Below are 24,403 nucleotides of genomic sequence, written 5' to 3'. Positions count from 1 at the left end.
GCTTTAGCACATCACATGTATTTTGAACTAGCTGTGATACAATCTAGTTTAATTAAAACACACCATGCACATCGCACCGTGTATGGGCAGCATTAGTGGTCCCGTTCCTGGCAGGGTGGGTGCGATCACATTCACAGAGTGGAGTTTAATTGGATTGAACTTTTTTTGACTAATTCGGTCACGAGGCAACTCCTTGCTGCTCACAAGATAACCATTTATAACCTGTATAGTGAAATTTTTTGGGGGGTATTATAACTATATAAAATGACCCAGGCAATTGCAAATTTTAAGAAGCATAGTGAAAAATGAAGTATTCCATACAAACAAAACCTGGTGCCATTTATTGTATTTGCTGTTCCTGGTGCGTTTATTCTTTCATTGAAATGTTCAAACTTTCATTATAAAAAGAGAAATGTAATTTTACACATGCTATGTATTAAGTAAGTACAGGTAAATGCTGTTTTCAGAAGGATCATGTATAAGAATCCAACTTCCCTTGACAAGCTCAAAATCAACATAAAAAGTACTTAATTCCTCTTCACTGATCCATAAACATAGAAGAGTTCAATGCTCCACCAAACTGGGCTTGTTGTGAAATCTGAGCTTCCCTTTATATGGTGACATACTGTACCGCCCCTTTTACCTCTGCCTGAGAGTGAAACAGGAGAGAATAGTGTTTCCGTGTGGACGGGAGAGAGGAAAACCATGGCTGTATTTTCCTTTTTGAGCCCGTTTTATGTTGCCGTTATCTGTGTTTTAATTGTGATAATCTTACAAAGTAAGAAGAAAAAAGGGAAAGGTGGGAAAAAAAGTGAAAATGAGAGTAAAGCAGAATCGCGTCCATGGGTGGATGAAGATCTTCAGGACAGCACTGACCTCGCAGTAGAGGAAGAGGGTAAGACACTTATAGTTTTTTCGAAAGTCTTTATAAATTGCAAAAATAAAGTTTAAGCAATAAGTAGCACAAGAGATAGGGAGACTTGCAATAATGTGTCTATTTACAAAGCCCGGCAGAGAGATAAAGTGAAAATTATAAAGTACTAACAATCAGCTTCTAACTGCCATGTTACAGGCTGTGTTTGAAAAAATGACAGTTAGGGGCTGATTGGCTGGAACTTTGGGCCTGATTCAGACCTGTTTGCTAGGCTGTGTATACTCACAACCTAGCGAAAAGGTATGCGCCGAACGCCTGAAACCTGAAATAAAGACTCAGAGACTCACGGTGCGATTTGGTCGCTGAGCGATTTTGGCTTAAAATCACACAGCAATATATTATTTTATTTTATTATTTATTTGCAGTTTCTTATATAGCGCAGCAGATTCCGTTGCGCTTTACAATAGTAGACAGTGATAAATCAAACTGGGTAACAGACAGACTTGGAGGTTAGAGGGCCCTGCTGCAAGCTTACAATCTATTAGGTATATAGGAGGGAAACACAAGGACAGGCATCAGTAATAGCATAGCAGTCCCAACAAGTTACAAGTCCAGAAGGGAAGCTATATAATACATAAGTGCCTCAGAGGGTTATGCGTGTAGAACTTAAATATGATAGGCTTGCCTGAAGAGGTGAGTTTTCAGGGAACGCTTGAAAGTTTGGAGGCTAGCGGAGAGTCTTATTGTGCATGGAAGGGCATTCCATAGGATGGGAGCAGCCTGATGAAAGTCCTGTAATAGTGAATGGGAGCTAGTGATCCGCTCAGATGAGACGCAAATCTTGTGCAGAGCGGAGTGGTCGAGATGGGATATATTTTGTGATAAGTGCAGAAATATATGCTGGTGCAGTATGGTTAATAGCTTTATATGCAAGTAGAAGTGTTTTATATTGAATACGGTAATATACAGGCAACCAATGGAGGGACTGGCAGAGCGGATCAGCAGACGATGAGCGTCTTGCAAGGGAGATCAGCCTAGCAGCAGCATTTAAAATTGATTGCAGTGGTGAGAGTCTGTTCTTGGGAAGACCAGTTAGGAGACTATTGCAATAATCAATGCGGGATATAATGAGTGCATGGATAAGAGATTTAGTAGTGTCTTGTGTGAGATACGGTCGTATTTTGGATATGTTTTTTAGATGCATGTAACATGATTTGGAGACAGATTGAATGTGGGGAACAAAGGACAGGTCAGAGTCGAGGGTGACCCCTAAGCAACGAGCTTGTGGGGTAGGGTAGATGGTCGAGTTGTCAACAGTGATGGAGATATCAGGATGGTAACTGTTCTTAGTTGGCGGGAATATAAGTAATTCAGTTTTGGAAATATTGAGTTTGAGTTGGCGAGAAGACATCCAAAATGAGATGGCAGAGAGACATTCAGAGACTCGGCCCAAAACCACTGGTGACAACTCTGGGGTTGATAGATAGATTTGAGTATCATCCGCATATAAGTGATACTGAAATCTGAAAGAGCTGATTAGTTTGCCAAGCGAGGAGGTATAGATTGAGAAAAGCAGAGGACCTAAGACTGAGCCTTGCGGAACTCCGACTGACAGAGGTAGTGAAGAGGAAGTAGAGTCAGAGAAGCGAACAGTGAAAGAGTGATCAGATAGGTAAGATGTGAACCAGGAAAGGGCTGTATCATTAAGACCTAGGGAGTGTAGTGTTTGTAAAAGGAGAGTGTGATCCACAGTGTAAAATGCAGCAGAAAGATCTAGAAGAATAAGCAGTGAGTAATGGCCTTTAGACTTAGCTGTTACCAGATCATTCACCACTTTAGTCAGTGCTGTCTCAGTGGAGTGTTGAGAGGGAAATCCTGACTGAAGCGGGTCTAATAGGGTGTTGGAGTTAAGAAAGTTTGTTAGGCGAGAGTAGATAAGTCTCTCGAGTAGCTTGGAGAGGCATGGGAGCTGAGAGATAGGACAATAGTTAGAGAGAGAGTTAGGGTCAGAATTGTGTTTTTTCAGAATGGGAGTAATCACTGCATGTTTGAGCAGAGACGGAAAAGTACCAGTAGCAAGAGAGAGATTGCAGATTTTAGTTAAGGTTGGAATAAGCACAGGAGATAGATTTTTAATGACTTGTGCAGGTATAGGATCAAGAGGAGAGGTAGTAGAGTAGGAGGATAAGAAGAATGCAGATACTTCCTTTTCATTTGTGGGCTCAAACGAAGAGAAAGTGCCAGAGGGTTCAGGTGTGGCAGAAAGAGGGTTAGAGAATGTGGAGCATACCATTTCCTCTCGGATGTTATCAATCTTGTCCTTAAAGTAGGAGGCAAGTTCTTGTGCACTGATGGTAGCCGGTGGGGGAGGAGGGGGAGGGTACAGAAGAGACTTAAATGTGTTAAAAAGTCACTTAGGGTTGGTGGCATGAGAAGAGATGAGAGGTTGGTAGTATGTTTGCATACTTTTGCATACATTGCAGTAGGAGTGGTAGCTAGTCTTATATGTGAGGAAATCAGTAATATTACGAGATTTACGCCATTGGCGTTCAACTTTACGTGACTGATTTTGTAGTTGTCTTGTTGTGTTGGAGTGCCACGGTTGGCATCTAAGCCTACGTGGGGTATAATGGATAGCTGGAGCCACTTCATCAAGGGCTGTTTCAAGAGTCTGGTAGAGGTGGGAAACAGCAGAGTCAGGAGAGGTAAATGTAGAAATAAGTGAGAGCTGTTGTTGCAGTGAGGTGAAAAGTTGTGGAAAATGAATAGCATTAGTATTTCTGCGGGTTAGAGTAGGCTTGCATGATTTCTGTGTCAGTGAGCTTGAGGTAATGGAGGAGAGTGAGAGAGTAATGAGATTGTGATCAGAGAGAGGGAAGGGAGTGTTAGTAAAATCAGAGACTGAGCACAGCCTGGTTAAAACGAGGTCAAGGCAGTGGCCTTACTCATGAGTAGCGGCGTCAGACCACTGGGAGAGGCCAAGAGAGGAGGTTAGAGAGAGGAGCTTGGAGGCATGCAGAGATGGTGGACTGTCAATAGCAATATTGAAGTCACCCAGGATGATAGTGGAGATGTCAGAGGATAAGAAATGGGGGAGCCAGGCAGAGAAATCTTCCAGAAATTTAGATTTGGGAAGCCCAGGTGGGCGATAGATAGCAGCAACAAGCAGAGAGAAAGGGGAAAAAATCCTAATGGAGTGTACTTCAAATGATGTAAATGTGAGTGAAGGAACTGGTGGGAGAACTGAGTATGTGAAGGCTTGTGACAGTAATATACCAACTCTACCTCCTTTACAGTTACCAGGCCTGGAGGTGTGAGTGAAGTGGAAACCACCATGTGACAGTGCTGCAGGCGAGGCCGTGTCTGATTGTGTGAGCTAGGTTTCTGTAATTGCCATCAGATTGAAGTTGTGGGAGATGAAGAGGTCATGGATGGTTGTTAATTTGTTGCAAACAGAGCGTGCATTCAATAGGGCACATTTAAGTTGCTTGGTGTGTGGTGGGAGGCATGTGATATTTATGAGGTTAGCTGAATTTCTAGGCTTAGAAGCCATTAAATCTGGGTGGGTCAGGTGGTTGGGGCCTGGGTTTGGTAATATGTCACCAGCTAATAAGATTAGAAAGGAGAGATAGAGATAGGTGGATGTTTGCAGTTTTTTGTATTGGTGATGGGAAGTGGATGTGAAAGTACAAGTAGAGAATTAATTAAAGAACTCATGAGTGTTTAGAAGAGGGGAGTGAATAATGGAAGAGGCAATGTGTACAGAGTGGTGAGTGTCAGGGAGATTATAGGATTGTTGAAGTTTGGTAAGTATGCCATGTAATGAAATGAGAAGAAGCATTGTGGTGAGCATGATGTGATAGTTTGTCTGTTGGTGACCAGGTAATGTGGAGATTGTTTGAGAAAGTGTGGAATAAGTATTGTATTTACCTTGTTTGATGTTGTTCAGTGTTTTTCAACTGTTTTATAACTGTTCTTTATAAGTAAATCCGCTTTGTATATTTCCCACTTAGTAGATTTCTCAATAAAAGAACTGCCCAGGCAGAGGACTGCCTTCTATATGACCAGATATAGCAGGTCTAATATTGCTCAGTGCACTTGCAATATCTCTCAGCAATATATTGCTCAGTGTACCGTACTGGTAATAACTCTCAGCAATATATTGCTCGGTGTACCGTTTTCATGAGCGACCAGCGATTTTGGCTGAAAATTGCAAGCTATTCTGTCTCATTTTGTCTCTACCGCTTATTGTAGGTTTGGCAGAAAGTGTTAGCTGTATTTATTATTAAAGCACTTTAAGCTAATAAATTTGATTATAATTAATTAATGGTGGCCAAGAAATAATGGCTAATTATTTAAGCTCCACCCACAACTGATCTACTCAATCAAACATTACCCTAACAACAAGCTGTATCCGCTCAGCCTTCTACATTGACTGCCCACCCGTCCAAGTGGTGTCGATGTCCCCGAGCGGGTGATCCAGCGAAGGGCCTATAGTCAACAAAGGTGAGCGCACCGAAAAACAACTGCATGCGCATCCCAGTTTAATGGAGTCCCTGTCCGCCGGCGCTCACCCAGTTTAATGGAGTCCCTGTGTCTGTTCCCCGTGTGGTGGCATGTCGCCGGCATTGTTTGCAAACCATACTGGACATGAGCGACGCCATGATATCTCCAGTTAGCTGACCATTGCCTACCTATCTATCCAGTAGTCACTGTGAGCCTAGGTATGATCAAATGACACATGTAGAACCAGGTGAACCCGCTTTCTGGTTCTTCACTAATCACTACTACAGTCAGCAGCCAATCATCAGACACTCAGGGGGATATAAGCAGGCCTCCCAGACACCTCCAGTGCCTTGAACAGCTTGTTACTTCCTATGTTTGTTCCAGAAAGTTTTCCCAAGGCTGCAGGCTGCTTCCAATACCACTTACTTGGACTCTGCTGCTATAGTTCCTGGTTACTCTTCTGCTGCCAGATTGATTTTATACCCTTGCTATCATCTACTAGTCTCTGTGCTTAGTACTGGATATTCCAGGGCAGCCATAACCTTTTGCCATCAGTACCCAGTCCGATAATCTGTCACCATCGGTACACAGTCCAATAACTTGTCGCCATCTGTACCCAGTCCGATAACCTGTCGCCATAGGCACCCAGTCTGATACTCGCTACAACTTCTCAGTCCATCAGGCTGAATAGGTAACCCTGACAGGGGGCCGCAACCTGCCCATTGGCTGCAGCGGATCCATAGTCCTGTGAGGGTCTTCATGGTGTACATCACCAACGGGCTAGACTCCGCGCCCTTGTCAGGGTATTCGCCAACTTCCCATTCGCCTGTACCCTTCGTGTCTCAGTTTCCTCCCTAATATATGCACCATTACATAAAGCCTCCACTGTTCAGCTATCCGTCCCAGTCCACTGACCCACATCAGTCACAGTCGGGAACACAGCATTCCCAGGACCAGACTTACACATTGGAGTGATGTTTATTATAGACGGAGTGATCAATGAATGACGCACATCCCTTCCATTTCATATCGGGATACAGAAGTGAAGTAACCGGACCAGTGCTAAACTAGGTCACCACCTCCTAGTGCACACATTCCAAAAGCATGATTTAGGTGGGATTTGAGAGCACCTTTACTCTGGATCAGAGGAAATTTTTGAGTAATACAGTATCTATGCTAAATAGTGTGAGTGCCTCTAGGGTGGCAGCAATTAAAGTATGTTTATAGGGGAGTGGCGTTGGAAACAGTAAGAAAATTGGGAGGTCCTGGTCTTCTCCTGTGGTTGTTGCCAGTACGCCGATATGGCTTGACCATAAGTGTGCACAATTTCCGTAAAAATAATTTATTTTTGATTTTTGGGGGGGGGGGGGGGGTTTGCTTCAACACGAGGGGGGCATGGCATGGTCAATGGTACATGGTCAATTTACCAATTCTGTTGCTCAGAATGTAATAATATTGAGAAATACAGTATACAGTACCACTTTTTTTGCAGTAGTTAGGGTTTAAACATCAACTGAATTATCACTCATTCTCATCCATTCATCATCACTTTTGGAGATCTGAAGTGCTGCTTTGGTGGAAATCTTCCTTTGGAAAATGGCATCCATCATTGCCATCTACCAAATCACTATTTCCTAACCACTTAATCAGAAGCATCTTAAGAGAGGAGGAGACCTGTGTGCTGCCTCCTCCGGGAGCAGTGACGGAAGCAGTAGGGTCTGAGTACTGGAGTGATTTCCACAGCGCTTCTGCTGCTGCCGCTGGAATCCGGAGGGTATTACAAAAGTGGGTGCAATGTGCGGACCCCTAGGACTCAGGGACCCATGTGCACCGCTCACATGGCATAGGTCGACGTGCATTAGGTTGACATGGTCATTAGGTCGTCTTTGAAAAGGTCGACATGAGTTTTTAATTTTATTTTTTTACATTTTGTTTTTTCATACTTTACTATCCATTAGGCATTGAGTGAGAATGTACAGTAATAGTATGCCGAGTATGGCGAGCCATCCGAGGGGACGCAGTACACTTATACGGTGTCTATGTCCACTTGAGTCAACATAGACAACAACAAAAAACATGAAACATTCATGTTGACCTTTTCAAGTAAACTTAATGCGTATGTCGACCTACAGTAGTGTCTTTCAACCTATTTCATGTGTCAACATAATGACTGTCAACCATATCTACCCTATGACCCATACCCTGATAAATTGGGGGCCATATTCTATCTACGTGCATACAGATGTAGCGGGATTAATCTTTGCAGGGGATGGCGATGGCTACGCCAGCCGCCATCCCCTGCACCACGCCATCTGTATGCCGGAAGGGGACGCGCGCGCACGAGGTGCGCGCGTCCCCTTCCGACGGTGCTGCCATCGGTCACCGGGTGACCGCACCACCCCTGCAATGCCCTCGGGTCCCCCCCAGCCCGCTTGAGTGGGAGGCGGACAGTATTGCGTCCGCCTCGCCGCCTGGATACTGAGACGCGCGTGCGTGGGGGACGCACGCGCGTCTCAGTCAGATGGAGCACCGTGTTGCTGGCAGATCGCCAGCAGCATGCTGCTGGCGATTCGCCAGCAACACTAAGGCCGGCTCCATCTGTATTGAGTAAGCCGTGATTATATGTTAGAATGGTGAGGTTCATAAAATCTGCTGTGGTCGTACCGTAACTTTTTCTTCTGTTTTCTCTAACACCAGTTCAGCTACCTTTGAGACCAAACATCTTGATGTACTCATCATCTTCCGCTTAGACTACTGTAACCTCCTGCTCTGTGGCCCCCCTTGCACTTGCCTCTTTCATTTCTGTCTTTCTTCAGCTCTGTACACACGGAGCAATATGATTGCTGAGCAATATTGGCTTAATATTACTCAGCAATATACAGATGGAGCACCTCTGATTGTTGCAGGTCCTGGCAATTCTATTGCCAACCGCCATCAGACAGAAGGGGGTGCGCTCGCACGAGACACTCATGCCCCCTGTTCCATGTGAGCCCTCCGCCACCTCCCCGACACCCCCTAACCCTGCCCGTCTCCCTGAAATGGAGACTCCAGGGGTGATCGCTCAAGCATGCTCCTCCGCTCAGCAACCATATCCCCTGGCGATTATGGCTGAAATTGCCCCATGTGTATGGGGCTTTAGGACTGTTCATCACATTTACCTCTCTCTCTCTCTCTCTCTCTCTAACCTGCTCACGAGCTCTCTCAATCTCCCTCAGAATCCAATTTTAACTCCTCATCCTAACATATAAAGCTCTTAACAGTTCTTAATATACTGTATAGGACTTTGTAAAGTAACGTGCATCTACCATACAGACGTCAAAGTTGGATTATTCTAATGAATCTATAGGCTGCTTATGAAGGGAATTAGTGCTTGGCCATCCTAACCTTGTTATTGGATTGGATGTAAACCCTTTTCATGCTAGGAAAGACTGTTTTAACCCTTTGATGCTGGCACCTTTGCTGTTAATATTGTGTGTCATTGGGTATAGTTTTACAAGTACAATACATGTTTTGGAATGGTATTTGTTAATTCAGTCTAAAACATCCCCAAAACAGTGCAGGTGAGAATAATGCTGGCCATACACGCTGCGATCCCGGCGTGCGTTCTGGGCTACAATAGCATCCATCACATCGCATTTCACGCCTTGTGCATGCAATGCAATGCGATGTGATTTATATCAAGTACAAAAAGTATGTGCAGTACATACTTTTTGTACTGTGCGATGAGGTGCGCGGGAGCGCGCATTTTTAAAGCACACATCGGACCCGCCAGGATCGCAGCGTGTATGGGCTGCTAAAGATTGAGTGCTGAATACATATTCCCTCACAGTGAGGGTCCCGTTTCTAACCATTAAACCATTGGTGTTCAGCAGTGGAAAATCATTATGAAATAGATTGGATATTTTTCTACAATAGCCTGTTCGTGGTGTTACTTACCCACTCACTTTATGAACCGGACCTCGCAGGGGTGGGCTGGGCCGGGGGGCAGGGTGCCACATGCCCCCCAGGCCGGTCTGACTATTTAGCTGGGCCGGCTGTGTGCATCTTGCACACGCTGCCGCAGCCGTCCCCACCGCAGCCTTAGAGGGGACAGACACTAGAGGTAAGGCCATACCTCTAGTGTCTGTCAGAAGAGAACAGCGCTGCCAGCGCTACCCGGAAGTGCGGATTCTGGTAGCGCTGGCGCGCTATTTAAATGGAACCCTTTGGCGACAAGCATGTACCCTGGCTCCCCCCTGGCAAGAAATATCCCTCCCCATGGCAACAAGAAATGAAACCCCTGGCAAGAAGCATGTAACCCCTGGCAACAAGTGATAATCCTCTGATAATGAGCATGTAGTTAAGCAGCAGTTATATAGTATAATATGTAATAGGCATTATTATATTAAATGGGCATTACGGTATTGGCATTATGTGTACTGGGCATCAAGGCGTGTGGCATTATGTTTTATGGGCATTATGTTGTTGGAATTATGTGTAGTGGGCATTATGGTGTGTGGCATTATATTTAATTGGCATTGCAGTGTTGGCATTATGTGTAATGGGCATTACGGTGTTGGCATTATGTGTAATGGACATTACATGTGTGGCATTATATTTAATTGGCATTACGATGTGGCATTATGTATGGTGTGGCATTATGTTTTTACGGTGTGTGGCATTATATTTAATTGGCATTACGGTGTGGCATTATGTTTAATGGGCATTACGATGTTGGCATTATGTGTAATGGCCATTACAGTGTGTGACATTATATTTAATTGGTATTACGGTGTGTGGCATTATGTGTAATGGGCATTACGGTGTTGGCTTTATGTATAATGGGCATTACAGTGTTGGCATTACAGTATGTTTGGGCATTACAGTGATGGCTTTATGTGTAATGGGCATTACGGTGTAAGGCATTATGTGTAATGGGCATTATAGTAGAAACTTTTGCAACGAGCCTTCGGCGCACACTGTCCCCATTTCTGGTGTATGTGTGTATGTGTGTGGGGGGAAGGATTGTTTAATCCTTGCTGCATACTAGAGGGGAGAGGGTAAGGTGGTGAAACGATAGCGATGGTGATGGGCCACTTGCTTGTGTTGCCCCCCAGGCTGAAAGTTGCCAGCCAGCCCTTGAGACCTCGTAATTTCCTCACATTATAAAACACAACATCACAGAGTACTTTATCCAATAGTTACAGTATTAAATCTGTAATAAATCAGACACCCAACAATTTTTAATATTCACTGTAATTATTCCAATAGAAAGTGACTAAGATATTACATATTATATTACATATAAACAAACACAGCAAATCAGAAAGGTGCCTGACAATTCTCAATCTAGAAAACAAGAGTATAGATATTGCATGATACAGTATTTCACCAGGTGGTAAGGGCTCATACACTGGAAGGTTTTCTCATTTAATCCGAGGGGAATATTGGGATTGAGGTGGGAGGGGTTAAAGAGAGGTATACTGTAAATTATGCGCAAAATATCTGCTAAAAATGCCAACATCTCTGTGAGAGATATGCAAAATATCAGACAAAAATCCCAGTGTCATTCACAATTGTTATATAAATTCAATTAAGAAATGTTGTGTAAAAAAATATAATATTTCCTATATAAGGTAAACATTACAGGTCACCATGATGAATAAAAATGTTTGCTTGCCAATTTTCACACCTATTTTGACAAATTCACTTGGCACTCAAAGGGTTAAGAAGGAAAGATGTGAAGAAAGGGGAGAGAGAGGAGGAGGGGAAATAAGTAAAAAATAAAGAATTAAGGGCCTTATTCTAGTTCACTCTTTCTGTCAAAATCCTTCTTAGATGGACAAAACCATGTGCACTGCAGGTGGGGCTGATGTAAAATGTGCAGAGAGAATTAGATTTGGGTGAGTTATTTTGTTTCTGTGCAGGGTAAATACTGACTGCTTTATTTTTACACTGCAATATAGATGTCACTTGGAAGAAAAACCCCACCCATATCTAACTCTCTCTGCACATGTTACATCTGCCCCACCTGCAGTGCACATGGTTTTGTCCATTTAAGAAGGAATTTGTCAGAAAGAGTGAACCAAAATAACCCCCAATGTTATTTGCAGGTAGTTGGGAGAGACATCAGAATCAGCTCATATGGGGTAGATGTATGAAGTAGTGATAAGAGATGAGAAGTAGCCCATGGCAATCAATAAGCTGCTCTGTATAATTTTATAGTATGCAAATTACAGATGTTACTTCAGTGCTGATTGGTTACCATGGGCCTTTCTCCAGTCATTTTGTATCTCCCGGATACATTTGAATGGATACTTAATTATCAGGGACCATCCGGCCATTGACTCTTCTTGCTTGTCTTTTATATGTGCTGTACTATATGTCCTTTAAGATTGAGAATGAGCAAGTACAGGAGCACATTTCTTTAGGATGATGACAATACTGTTAATACCATGTTAATGTCCATTACCACACAAATACAGTTGGTTTGATAAGCATAGGGTTTGTTTGTATACATGCAAGCAGATGAAGTTATATATGTTAAATATTTTTACAGATTCCTATTGGATTAACAAACATTGAACTCTCAAGGTTTAAATAAATAATTAAATTATATAGTTTTTGTGTAGAAATACTATCTGGTGCTATATTCTTGTGTATCTTGTACTTGTTATACTTGTTACTGGAATCAGTTCTATGTGGAACCACAAGGTGGCGCTGTATCTCTCACAGTACATATATTACCAGACTATTACTTGTAAATTGTCAGCATTTTCTGTAGCACTTACAATTCTGTACAATACTCAGATCGATCTATCTGTCTGTCTATTTACATTTGCTTTGTTATTTTTGTAGTAGTAGTTGATGTTTTTATGTCACTCATGGTCAGTTAGGAGCTGAATGGCTATTTCCATACACTTTATGGGGAGATACACTTACATTCGCCACCTTTTTATCCTGTTTATCGCAAATTTTTCGCATTATTTCCACATTGTTATTTTTTCCCACTTCGCCGAAAGCTCTATTAATTCTTTCTCCGCAATTTTTTACTGCGCATGCTCCCGCTCACCCGGCTCTCCCCTGCCAGCAGCCGTGGCTCTCACTCCGTCCCTATTTCGACAGCAGCACTAAGCAGTGGGTTCATGACTGCAGGCCCTGCCCGCTGCTGCGCTCTCCTCCTGTTGTTGTGTGTCTGCTTTCCGCAGCAGCTCAGCTCCTGCTGCTCTGCCCCGGCTGCTGGATCTCGCATCCTCCCTGCGGCAGCAGCTGTTGCTCTACTTGTACACAGGCCTAGGTGTAGATGGGATTTCTCCCCTCAGACAATAAAGGCAGCTGCATTAGGAGGAAGTGCAGGTGCAGCGGCTGGTGGAGGAGGTGCCTAGTCCCCCCCCCCCCTACTCAAAATAGGAACAGTGTGCGCCAAAGGCAGTGACAAGTGGCGTGGACACATAATAGTGTCACAGTAGAGTCAGTTATTCACATTATGCCACATAGTAGTGCCATGTATACACAGTGCACCAGATAGAGCCCCTCATACCCCTTTCAGATCGCATTTATAACCTGGGTCAAGGTGCGAAGTGAAAGCACCAAACTGAATAACCCGGGATCAAAATACCAGGTCCGAACCAAGATAGCGATCTGAAAAGCCCCCTGGACACACTGCACCAGGATTACACAAACCGTAATGCCCATTACACATTTTCATACACTACAGTACACATTATGCTGCACACTATAGTGACCATTACACATTATGCCACACACTTAATGCCCATTACATATTATGCCCCCAGTAATGTCCCTTACACATAATTTCCCCAGTAGTGCCCCTTTAACATTGCCCACATTAGTTCCACTTACATAATTCCCATATTAGTACCATATAAGAGGGAAGGAGAGAGCTCACGGCCCTGTGTGGTGTGCGCTCAGCTCCTATGCTGCCGAGCAGCTCATACCATCGCCGACAGACATTTAAAAAATAGCGCAGGCTAGTGAGCCAATTGGAGCTTGCGGGTTGACAGCTAATCACTACTTTGGCTGCGGGTCCATGAGCTCTGATAAGCTGGAGGGCAGGAGCCAAATTTCAAATGTCCGTCGGCCCTGGTCTGAGCCCCTCAGCAGTCAAGGAGCTGAGCGCACACCATAAAGAGCTGTGGCGGTGAGTGGCCATGTGCTGCTTCCCCAAGGACCCAGCTCTCTAGGCTATTGGTTTATCAGACCCTGGCCCCCTCCTTGTAGTATAATTAACAGCCCACTCCCTGTAGTTGTATTAATATTTAAAAGCCCCCATCCCTGTAGTATTACTAATATTAACAGCTTCCTGTCCTCTAATTAAGCTTTCTGCACCCCCTTTATATTAACTTACACCTTTGACTGGCACATGCTGCTCTCGACTCCTCTCTGCAGGATTATGGCTCTAGAGGGCCTGGGGTACTTAAGACAGGGGGCCCTAAGGTAAGGTGACATCAATTAGATAGTCCCTTCTTCCCTGCACCTCTCCTTCCATCTGTTACACCTGCATCACTCACTTCCTCCTTCCTTGTACCTCTCCGTCCCCATCTCCCCTGCATCTATCACTACTTCCACCTCTCCATGACCATCACCCCTGCACCTCTCCATCCCCGTCACCCTGCATCTCTCACTCCCTCCACCTCTCCGTCCCTCCTGCATCTCTCATTCCCTGCACCTCTCAACCCCACTGTACCTCTCCATCCCCGTCACCCGGCATTTCTCACTCCCTCCACCTCTCCTCTCTGCCCCCGTTACCCCTTTATCTCTCACTCCCTCCACCTCTCCATCCCTGGTACCCCTGCATTTCTCACTCCCTCCACCTCTCCTCTCTGCCCCCGTTACCCCGCATCTATCACTCCCTCCACCTCTCCATCCCTGGTACCCCTGCATCTCTTACACCCTCCACCTCTCCTCTCTGCCCCCGTTACCCCTGCATCTATCACTCCCTCCACCTCTCCATCCCCGTCACCCCTGCATCTCTCACTCCCTCTACCTCTCCATCCCCGTCACCCCTGCATCTCTCACTCTCTCCATCCCTGTCACCCCTTCATATCTCACTCCCTCCACCTCCCTGTCACCCCTGCATCTCTCACTCCCTCCATCTCTCTGTCCCCAGCACCCCTGCATCTCTCTGTCAGCGATGAACCTCTCCATCCACCTGCACCTCCATCTGTTAACCCTTCATTCTCCACCTCCTTGTCATCGCTGCAAGCGGCCCACATACACCCTTAACAGCTATCTACATACCCATATACCCACCTCACACACTACTCTCCCTGTACCCCACATACACCCCATATGCCTCTACCCTTACATAACCTACTGCCCATGTCTTCCCACATGCAGACCATACCCCTCTACCCCCAACATACCCTACTCCCCCTATTTCCTACAAACACCCTATATACCGCTACCCCCAACACATTTCCTGATTATTATATTTTGTTTTGAACAAGGATTGGCTGAAGGTTCATCTGTGACATGCATATTGCCATTCAATGTGCACATATGTCTATATTTTTTTCCTGAATAACTTTTTAATACTTTAGAACAAAGTTATCTATAGGGACAGAGGCCATTAGGTGTGACACATTGCACAATGAGATTACTCTGAGATTACAGCTGATATTTTCTTTAATCACATTGCTTTATGGCAGTTCATCCGATTAAAAAGCCAAGCCAGTTTATGGGGCTTTGGTAGGTAAATTACACTACTCCTAAAACCTGTTGCTCAGGTGTACCCTAGCCTTCCATTATTAGGCATCTTTGTCATGAGGTCGTACTAGCAGATCACGTGACAGAGAAGAATTGGCTAACCAATTCAATGTTATATTTTCTTATCATTGTTATCTTTAATTTGATTTCTATAGTGAGACTTTATTGTTATATGTGTATTATTATTATTTTTTTATTACTTTATCTTCTACGTAGGAGAATCTAAGGGGCGGGCAGCTGACATCAGCAAGAACGTACATGCATAGAAAAGTGACCTAAGAATCACTTTATGTATGCGTGTGCGCACCACATCTTTCGATGGTCGGTGGGAGGTTCCAAATGGATGTAGATGTAAATCAGAATTTCGCATGAACCAGAATCTAATTATTATTTATGTAGCACCTTCTAGAAGATAACAGATAGAATCTGATTGGTTGCCCATAGCAACATACCATCTTCAATAGACCTCCCATCTTAGTAAATAAACCCCTAAGACTCTTGTGAGTCTTTATTTATCCAATAGACTGTCTTCATCTATTTTTATACAATAAGGGTCCATAGACATCAAATGAGTGTTGAATAAGAAGATATCTAGCCTGGTATCTAATGCATAATAATTTCTTATCTGCTCTCAATATCATACATTATTTACAAAAGATAATCTGACATTATTGGTATTGTAGTGTTATTTTCTAACCATTTATATAATTTTTTTCTAAATTGTTGATATGTTTCAACCATATATCAGCTTCTTCAGCGTCTACTTAAGGAAGCTGAAAACATTTATTTTTCATACTGATGACTATGGTGATAAGATCCTATTTGGACAACTTAATTTCATAAGTTAAATTAATTTCATAATTTGATAAGATTCCCTTAGACAGATCTGACCATCAATGGTCAGTTGCTTTCTGAATACTACAGAACCAAAACAAAATAGGGTGCCGGGTTCATGGCCCCCATAAAGGGAGAATAGAGTCTGTGGTGAGTGTACAGCAAGCCACCAACCTACAGTAGCATGGTGCTTCTTTGTGCTCAACCCCCTTTCAGAGTACCGGTGGTCAGGATCCCGATGTCGGTACAATGACCATCACAATCCTAACTGTTGGAGCCGCATACCAGACCCAACAAAACCCTCACAGCTTTAGATTGCCTAATATATCTACCCTAAGTAGAAGTAATGCTTTATTCTGTAGCCGCTTGTAATTAACAAATGTTCACTTGACTTCATTCTATTGGTGATAGATTAGATGGGGGTTGAACTAGCTAAAATTAAGAGTAAAAAAAAAGAGATATTTAACACTCTTCATCCAATAGTTAACAGAAGATAAAACTGATACACGGCTGAACACAATAGAAGAGGAAGAGGCCAGGACTCAGGAGTACACTCAAGGACAGGTGGAAATAAGAAAAGGGTATATAAGGAGATGACCTACTGTAGATTTCATATTTAATTTTTCTTCACATACCCTAACATTAGGAGACATTTTCTTACTTTTTATTGGTCTGTAATTTTTCACTCTTAACAAACAATAAGTTAATTTGGGAAGTTGGTCACTTAAACTGGGTAGACAGTAAAGGTTAAATGGGGTATATATATATCCCAGCAAGCAGTACCAATAAGTTCTAAAGATGCTTTTCTTAGAAAACCAAAAACCTGTTTGACCCTTTTTCAGTTAATGCAATTCATCTTGTCCTTTATTTATACAATGCCTAAAATTCAGAAATAAGAGGAATTTTTTTTTTGCATGTAAACCTATCCTTCATCTAACAGACCAAGTTAAAGATGGTTTTCTTTAGTTCTTTGTCAGACAAATACCAACCTAAAGTGTTATGCTGGCCACACATCAGACCAACTTTCCTCCAACCATCCAACTAGTTGGTTGGTTGGACTGAAAATCTGGTACTGTATGGGGGCAAATGCCAATAAGCAATTTGCTCACAAACTCAGGAGAATGGACAAAAACATTCAGTGAAATTGTTTAAATCAAATAAGTCCAACTTCAGTACATTGTCTCACTGACAGCTGTTGTCCACTGTCCGATTTGGGAAACAAATGACTTAATTACAAATTACATTTGCTCCAATCCAGTACCAGGTTTTTATTCCATCCAACCAACTAGTTGGATGGTTGGAGGAAAGTTGGTCAGATGTGTGGCTAGCATTAGAGAGTAGAATCGGGCCTCTGTACTGCATAGGGGTGTGTCCTAAACAGGGGCATGCCCCTGTTTAGGGGGAAATCATTCAGATAAGAAAGGGGGGTGGGCTCGGGAGACTTAGGTGGACTTTGGCCCGCCCACCAGCCAATCATGGTCCGCGATTTCGTGATGCCGGACCATGATCGGCTGGTGGGCGGGCCTAAGTCCCGGTCGGGGGGCGGAGCGTGGATAGAGTGGTGGAGGGCTCCCGGAGAAGCACTGAAGACGGCTGGTGAGTATGTTTTCTATCCACAGGTACCCGAATGGATACTACTGGACAAAAAGACCGATGCTTTGTGGCAACATAGGTGAGTATTGGATGAATGGGCTCCTTGTGTAATAAAGTTTTACTGTCAGTGTGTAAGTGTATTTATATAACTATTTGTACTACTGTGGGACTACAAGCCCCAGCGGGCCCTTTATTGCTCCACATGCTGGGACTTGTGATTCTCCAAGTCCCTGCATGTGGTGCAGGCTTGCTGGGATTCATAGTTCCACAGCAATATACAATAGGATTTTATCTATTTTTTACACCAATTATCAGCTCGATGTCCACCGCCCAGGGGCATTGAGGACAGCCCTGGGCTTCAATATGGGCAGTTAAGTTCTGGAGGGGGGACCCCTTCTTTAGGGGTCCCCACTTCCCCAGGACCCCTGCCCATGTTGACCAGTCAGAGGGATAAATGCTTTGGCCGGGGGGGGGACGGACGGGGGATGGACGAATTGTATAAAAAGTCTCCCCCCCCCGGCTGTTGTGGCATTACCCTGCTGGCTGGTTGGGCCCGGTGCTGGTTCTTGAAATACGGGGGACCCCTATTCATTTTGTCCCCCGTATTTTGGGAACCAGGACTAGCCCTTGAGCCTGGTGATGGTTTTGTAAAATCAGGGGAGCCCCAACTTGTTTGTCCCATGCTCTTTGAGCCCGGGGCTGGTTATGCTCAGGAGGGAGGACCCCACGCTGTTTTTTTTAATTTAACCCCTCTTTTGGACAGAACCATGCACAGACCACAATGATCTGTGATGGTTCTGTCAAATTCGCCAGTCAGAACCTGGTCTAATTTTTGGGCGTTTTTTTGGTAACGTTTACCAAAAATCACACCCTATTACATGGGCGAGTTAGATAATTTACAATGGCAAAACATCTGGATGCGGATTGAAGTGTGACTAAAAATCGGCCATTACATGTGCGATTTTTGGAAAACATGCGATTTCGGACGTTTTTTACCAAAAATCACACATGACTGAGAAATCGCCCCCTATTACATTTCGCCCCCTGTGTCTCATATTCACTAGTTACTGTGGTTTTGAGGTATTGGGGCTAAGGTTTCCTGAATTGATTTCTGGTGTATAAAAATCCATTTCATACCCAGTACCTTGTCAGCATTCAGGTGACAGCAGTTCCAGAAACCAAGAAATGTGAGATATATACCAGTTACATATTCACCACTATAATGCAGCATTGTATGACATGTGTGAAGGGGTCGTTACAAATATGTATTTTTTCTGTTTGATGACCCTTTATTCATTGTATCTTTCAGAAGATAAAGATAAAGATGAATGGGTAGGTATGGATGAAGAAAATATCCAGCATATTCCCTTTAGACCACCACATTACTCTGAACAGGAAATGGTGAAAAGATCTAAGGAATTTTATGAATTGCTCAACCAAAGAAGATCTGTGAGGTTTATTAGTGATGATCCAGTCCCAAAAGAAGTCATTGAAAACATCATCAGAGCAGCAGGTAAGTTACAATTCCAAAAAGCTAATAATATTTTTAAAACAATTTAGTTCAACGGAGAGCTTATTGTTCTGACAGTTGGTTCCCCTAGAGCACAGGTTTGCAAACTCAGGGGTAGATGTATGAAGCAGTGATAAGGGAGGAGAATTTAATTGTCTGGTACTTTATCATCGGCCAATATGCATATGTATATATGTATATGCCAAAGGCTGTCACTGTGTTATTATAGAGTCACAGTGCTGTATGGCCTACAGTATTTAACCCCAGAGAGATTGATACCTTATCATAAGGACTTCTAGTTATCTTCTATCACCTATAGCCTCTTGTCTTCAATAAAACATAGTTTGGTTTGGAATAAATTTGTGGAGTAACCTCCTTGCTCACATACACTATGCAGCTACAAACTTGAACGTAACTACCAAAAACTATTTGTCACTATGCAATGAATCTGCTAGAATATTTTTAGATTGTGGGAGGAAACTGCAAACATACTGTTGTTGTGGCCTTTGTGAGAATAATACCAAAGACATTGATGCAGTAATGCTTGTCATTACACCAACTATGCTGCAAATAGTTTCCCACGCCACCCTTACAGTACAGGTTTTAAGGATATCCATGCCTGAACACATGTGAAAATTAGTATCGCAGTCAATTTGTTTAATCATCTGGAGCATGGGTATACTTGAAATCTGGACTCTAATAGCAGAGTTGGGAAGCTCTGTGTTGATCCAATTTATCTTGATGATAATCCTGTGTTATCCTGGCCTTCTTCCTTTATCTGGATCACTTGCTATGAATACTCAGCAAACATTGATTTTAGTTATATCTAATATGCCTTCTGTTACTTACTTTGCAGGGACATCACCTAGTGGAGCTCATACAGAACCCTGGACATTTGTGGTTGTGCAAGATCCAGAGCATAAGCATAAGATTCGGGAGATTATTGAAGAAGAGGAAGAAATTAATTACCGAAAAAGAATGGGAGATAAATGGGTGAATGATCTGAAAAGACTAAGGTAGATCCTTTTGAAAAGAAAAAAAAAATCTCTCTTTGTTAACATTAAGTAATATTAATGGCAACAATTAAATGGCTGTCATGGTAAATGTATATACCCAAGAAGTCTACAAATTTATTAACAGCAGTGATCTTAGTTCAGCCAAACGGGAGAATCCAATTAGCTATACTGTTTCCTGCTCATACAGTAGCTATTCAATAAATCAGTCTCTTCCCTGTGCAGTAACCATCGGGCTAACATACACTAACCCATACATTCTGTAGAGAATGCAGAATGTATGTGTTTCCCTGTGCATTGAATCCCTAGATGGTGTCTTCTTGTCGCAGACTTTTCCTTGCAGATCCTGAAATCTGCCTCTGTAGTTTAATGCGTGTGATAATAACTGATGGTTGACTCTGTAGTCACCAGTAATTAGCCACGAGGGAAAACCCCACAGCTATTTGGATTCCCCCTATTAACTCCTTGAGTGGTGGGTTTTGCTGGGGCAGGAGAAACCTACTAGGGCAGGTTTGTCCTGCCCCAGCAAGAGCCCCCCCTCCCCCTTCTGTTGCTCCCCCTAACCTCTGCTCCGGCGATCATACGTCTGAGCTCCTGAGCCCTGCCACTGCCCCAGTTGCTGTTCATAACAGGTGGCAGGCTCGTGGATGTTCGAACATACCTAAGCCTGCCGCTTGGCACCTGCTTACTAGAACTCATGGCAGTGGGGGCAGGGGAGATCCAGCGTACGATCGCCGAAGTGGAGAGGAAATTTCCGGGCATACCACTCAAGTGGTTAAGGAGAGATTTCTCAAACTATCTAAAGAGGAAAAGTTAAAGTGTGGCAAATACCAACCAATCAGATTCTATCTATTGTGTATCTAGTACATAATGCTAAGTTATAGGGGGTTATTCAGACCTGATCGCATGGCTGCGAATTGGCAATTGACATGAAGCCAGTCCCGTTCCGGCCCCGAACAGCCTGTTTCTATTGCACCTGCCGAGTAAGTCCTGGGCTACGCCCAGACTGCACACACTTGAAAAATCATTAGATGGTGAGCAGCTTGCATATGGATTTGCTGCTTATCTAACTTTCGCAAGCAATTCACAGGCTTGCACAGCAATTCACAGGCTTGTACAGCAATTCACAGGCTTGCACAGCAATTCACAGGCTTGCACAGCAATTCACAGGCTTGCACAGCATATCACAGGCTTGTACAGCAATTCAAAGGAAAAAACAATTACCAGGGTAACTGTAGGGGCGCCTGTGTGAATTGTTCCTGCCAGCAGCTGTCAAAAAAAGGGATTGTCGGTCCCTATAGAAAAATATTAGAAAGGGTATAGACTGCGCTTAATTGATGACAGAGCAAGGTCAATTAAAAAAGCAATTTAATTATACAATAACACACTAAAATAAGCACAAATAAAATATGGTACACAGTAATATGGAAGGGGGGGGGGGTTGGGGGTGTAAAAACTGCATCCGCTTTAATTTGATATAACCTTTGAGAGTCCACAGTTCAATGTGTGACTAGGAGATGGTAGGAGAAATTGTCCTCTAGACTTGACCAAAGCGGTATTCAGATGATACTTCCTCCAGTTTTATAATGAGGGTGGCATTCCTCCCAGTTGGAATATCAGAAGTAGTAGTGAGAAGTCCGCTGGGTGACCCCGGGTGGGTGTTTAGATAGGCGGCTTGCCTTCAGATGGTTTGTACCTCACTCCGGTCGATAGGCTGATGGTCAGTGCAAGTCTGGAACTCCTGTCGGCTTTTAGGTGGTGGGTGGTGATGGCTGGAATGGCAGCGGGGTAGGTGGGCAATGTAGGTGCCTGGTCCAACGCGTTTCGCCGCTATAAGCAGGTTTTATACCTATATACCAGCAATCCTGAGGTCCTTCTGCCACAGCACACAGAGACCTGGTCTCTGTGTGCTGTGGCAGAAGGACCTCAGGATTGCTTTTTTCACTTTCTTGCTGATATTGCCCCTGGTGACTTCCCCTTGATAAAGATCCCGGATTGGGATCGAAACATCGGGACAGTTTGTAAAACTGACAGCTTCACTTGGTAACAGGACGGATATAGGTATAAAAGCTGCTTATAGCGGCGAAACGCGTTGGACAGACACCTAGATTGCCCACCTACCCCGCTGCCATTCCAGCCATCACCACCCACCACCTAAAAGCCGACAGGAGATCCAGACTTGCACTGACCATCAGCCTATCGACCGGAGTGAGGTACAAACCATCTGAAGGCAAGCCGCCTATCTAAACACCCACCCGGGGTCACCCAGCGGACTTCTCACTACTACTTCTGATATTCCAACTGGGAGGAATGCCACCCTCATTATAAAACTGGAGGAAGTATCATCTGAATACCGCTTTGGTCAAGTCTAGAGGACAATTTCTCCTACCATCTCCTAGTCACACATTGAACTGTGGACTCTCAAAGGTTATATCAAATTAAAGCGGATGCAGTTTTTACACCCCCAACCCCCCCCCCCCCCCCTTCCATATTACTGTGTACCATATTTTATTTGTGCTTATTTTAGTGTGTTATTGTATAATTAAATTGCTTTTTTAATTGACCTTGCTCTATCATCAATTAAGCGCAGTCTATACCCTTTCCAATATTGCACAGCAATTCACAGGCTTGTACAGCAATTCACAGACCTTGCACAGCAATTCACAGGCTTGCACAGGTCAGGATTTCAATCTGGCTAGGCTGCGATTACCTGATCACAGGGCTCTGCAAATTAGCAGCCCAGCGATCCAGACTGAATAACCCCCTAGCTGCAATTCTATTGATTGGTACGGGTTGCAATTCCACTTTACCTGTTTTTCTACAAGACATTATAAATATCTCTCAGTCGGAGGGAGGTACTAAAAGGAAAATGAGGTAAAACGGGGGTTTTACCGCATTTTCCTCCGCCTGGCAGGGTATCGCCACCCTCTGGGTGGCAATACCCTATAGAAGCCTATAGGCTTCTATCGCTGCCCGCCGTCTGCGCCCCCCCCCCACCCCTCCCGTCCTCCTGATCTCCTCCTCCCCCAGCAGGTGTCACAGCCGGGAGGACATCCGGCTGCAGGGGGGAGGAGGAGACGCAGGGGGACACTGACAGCCTCCGGGATGTGACAGAGACCCCCGCAGACCACATCACAGGTATCGTGGGGGTCTCCGGCACCGCAACCCGATGATAGCCGCATATGTCAGTACATATGAGGCAGCATCGCGGCGGCTGTCAGGCGAAGGGCGGCGATGTATATTAATACATCCCACCCTGTGTCATTTAAATTCGTTTACATTATGTTTGAGTCATTTCAATAATAGAATAATAATAATAATAATAATAATAATAATAATAATAATAATAGGCAGAACTGGGCAAGTCCACTGATAATGGAATCACCTTTTTACAGTGATAAACGTTAATCGTGGTACAACTGCCATGGGACTAGTCCCCCTGCATAACCAATGAACAAATGAATGCAGCCCTGATTGGATGTAGTCATCTCCTCTGGAGTTCAGCCCTGATTGGTTGAGGGGAGTCCCAGTGGGTTATGATATATTAGATCTACAATGTCTAGGTCTACATTCATGTGGTCAATCAGTAATGTTAGACAGTCACAAGGTCGACAGGGTTAAAAGGTCCACAGGGTCCAATCGTCGAAATTGAAAAGGTTTCGACATGGTGTAAAGGTCGGCAGTGAAAAGGTTGACAGGGTCAAACGGTCAACAGTCAAAAGGTCGACAGGGTTTAAAGGTCAACAGGGTCAATAGGTTGACAGGGTCAATAGGTCAACAGTGAAAGGTTGACATGGTCAAAAAATCGACATGAAAAAGGTCGACATACGTTTTTCATGTTTTTTGTGTATATGTCGACACTGTCTTAAGTGTACCACGTCCCCTCGCATGGCTCGCTGCACTTGGCACACTATTATATTCTCCCTCCACGCCCTAGTGGATGGTAGGGCATGAAATACCATCTGTCGGCACATGTCGGCTCAAAATGTTGTAAAAAAATGCATGTCGACCTTTTCCATGTCGACCTATTGACCCTGTCAACCTATTGTCTGTTGACCTTTAACCCTGCCGACCAATTGTCTGTCAACCTTTAAACCCCGTCGACCTGTTGATTGTCGACCTTTGGACCATGTCGACCGTTGGACCCTGTCGACCTTTTGACTGTCAACAAATTGTGGTCGACCTTATGACTGTCGACCTAGTGTCAATCTATGATCAGTCCGGATACCGTCCCATTGACAGACGTCATTAGGATTTCCCTCAGTATCTGTAAGACATTCCCTTAAGTTACAAGTAATAAGGAGATTTGACAGTTTTTTTGCCGCATTAAAAAAGTTATTTGTGGTTAAATGAAAGTGTTTATAT

The 24,403-nt window shown here is 44.0% G+C and overlaps 1 protein-coding gene across 2 annotated transcripts in view; it reads left to right on the top strand.

The window, feature by feature from the left end:
- The first annotated feature begins 649 nt into the window (after positions 1-649).
- IYD (iodotyrosine deiodinase) overlaps positions 650-24,403 on the top strand; it is a 28,815-nt gene continuing 5,061 nt past the window's right edge. Inside the window, exons 1-3 of one of the 2 annotated variants that reach the window (XM_083174652.1) lie at positions 650-895; positions 18,831-19,028; positions 19,882-20,041. In XM_083174652.1, the coding sequence (XP_083030778.1) occupies positions 706-895; positions 18,831-19,028; positions 19,882-20,041 (548 nt within the window). In that variant the 5' untranslated portion in view covers positions 650-705. Of the gene's footprint in view, positions 896-18,824; positions 19,029-19,881; positions 20,042-24,403 lie in introns of both variants that reach the window. The other variant, XM_083174651.1, reaches the window with a different exon arrangement.

Source organism: Crinia signifera, chromosome 3 (genome assembly GCF_055691185.1).
Source record: "Crinia signifera chromosome 3, ASM5569118v1, whole genome shotgun sequence".
In the NCBI taxonomy this organism is placed as follows: Eukaryota; Metazoa; Chordata; class Amphibia; order Anura; family Myobatrachidae; genus Crinia; species Crinia signifera.
This window is presented reverse-complemented; position numbering and strand designations above follow the sequence as displayed.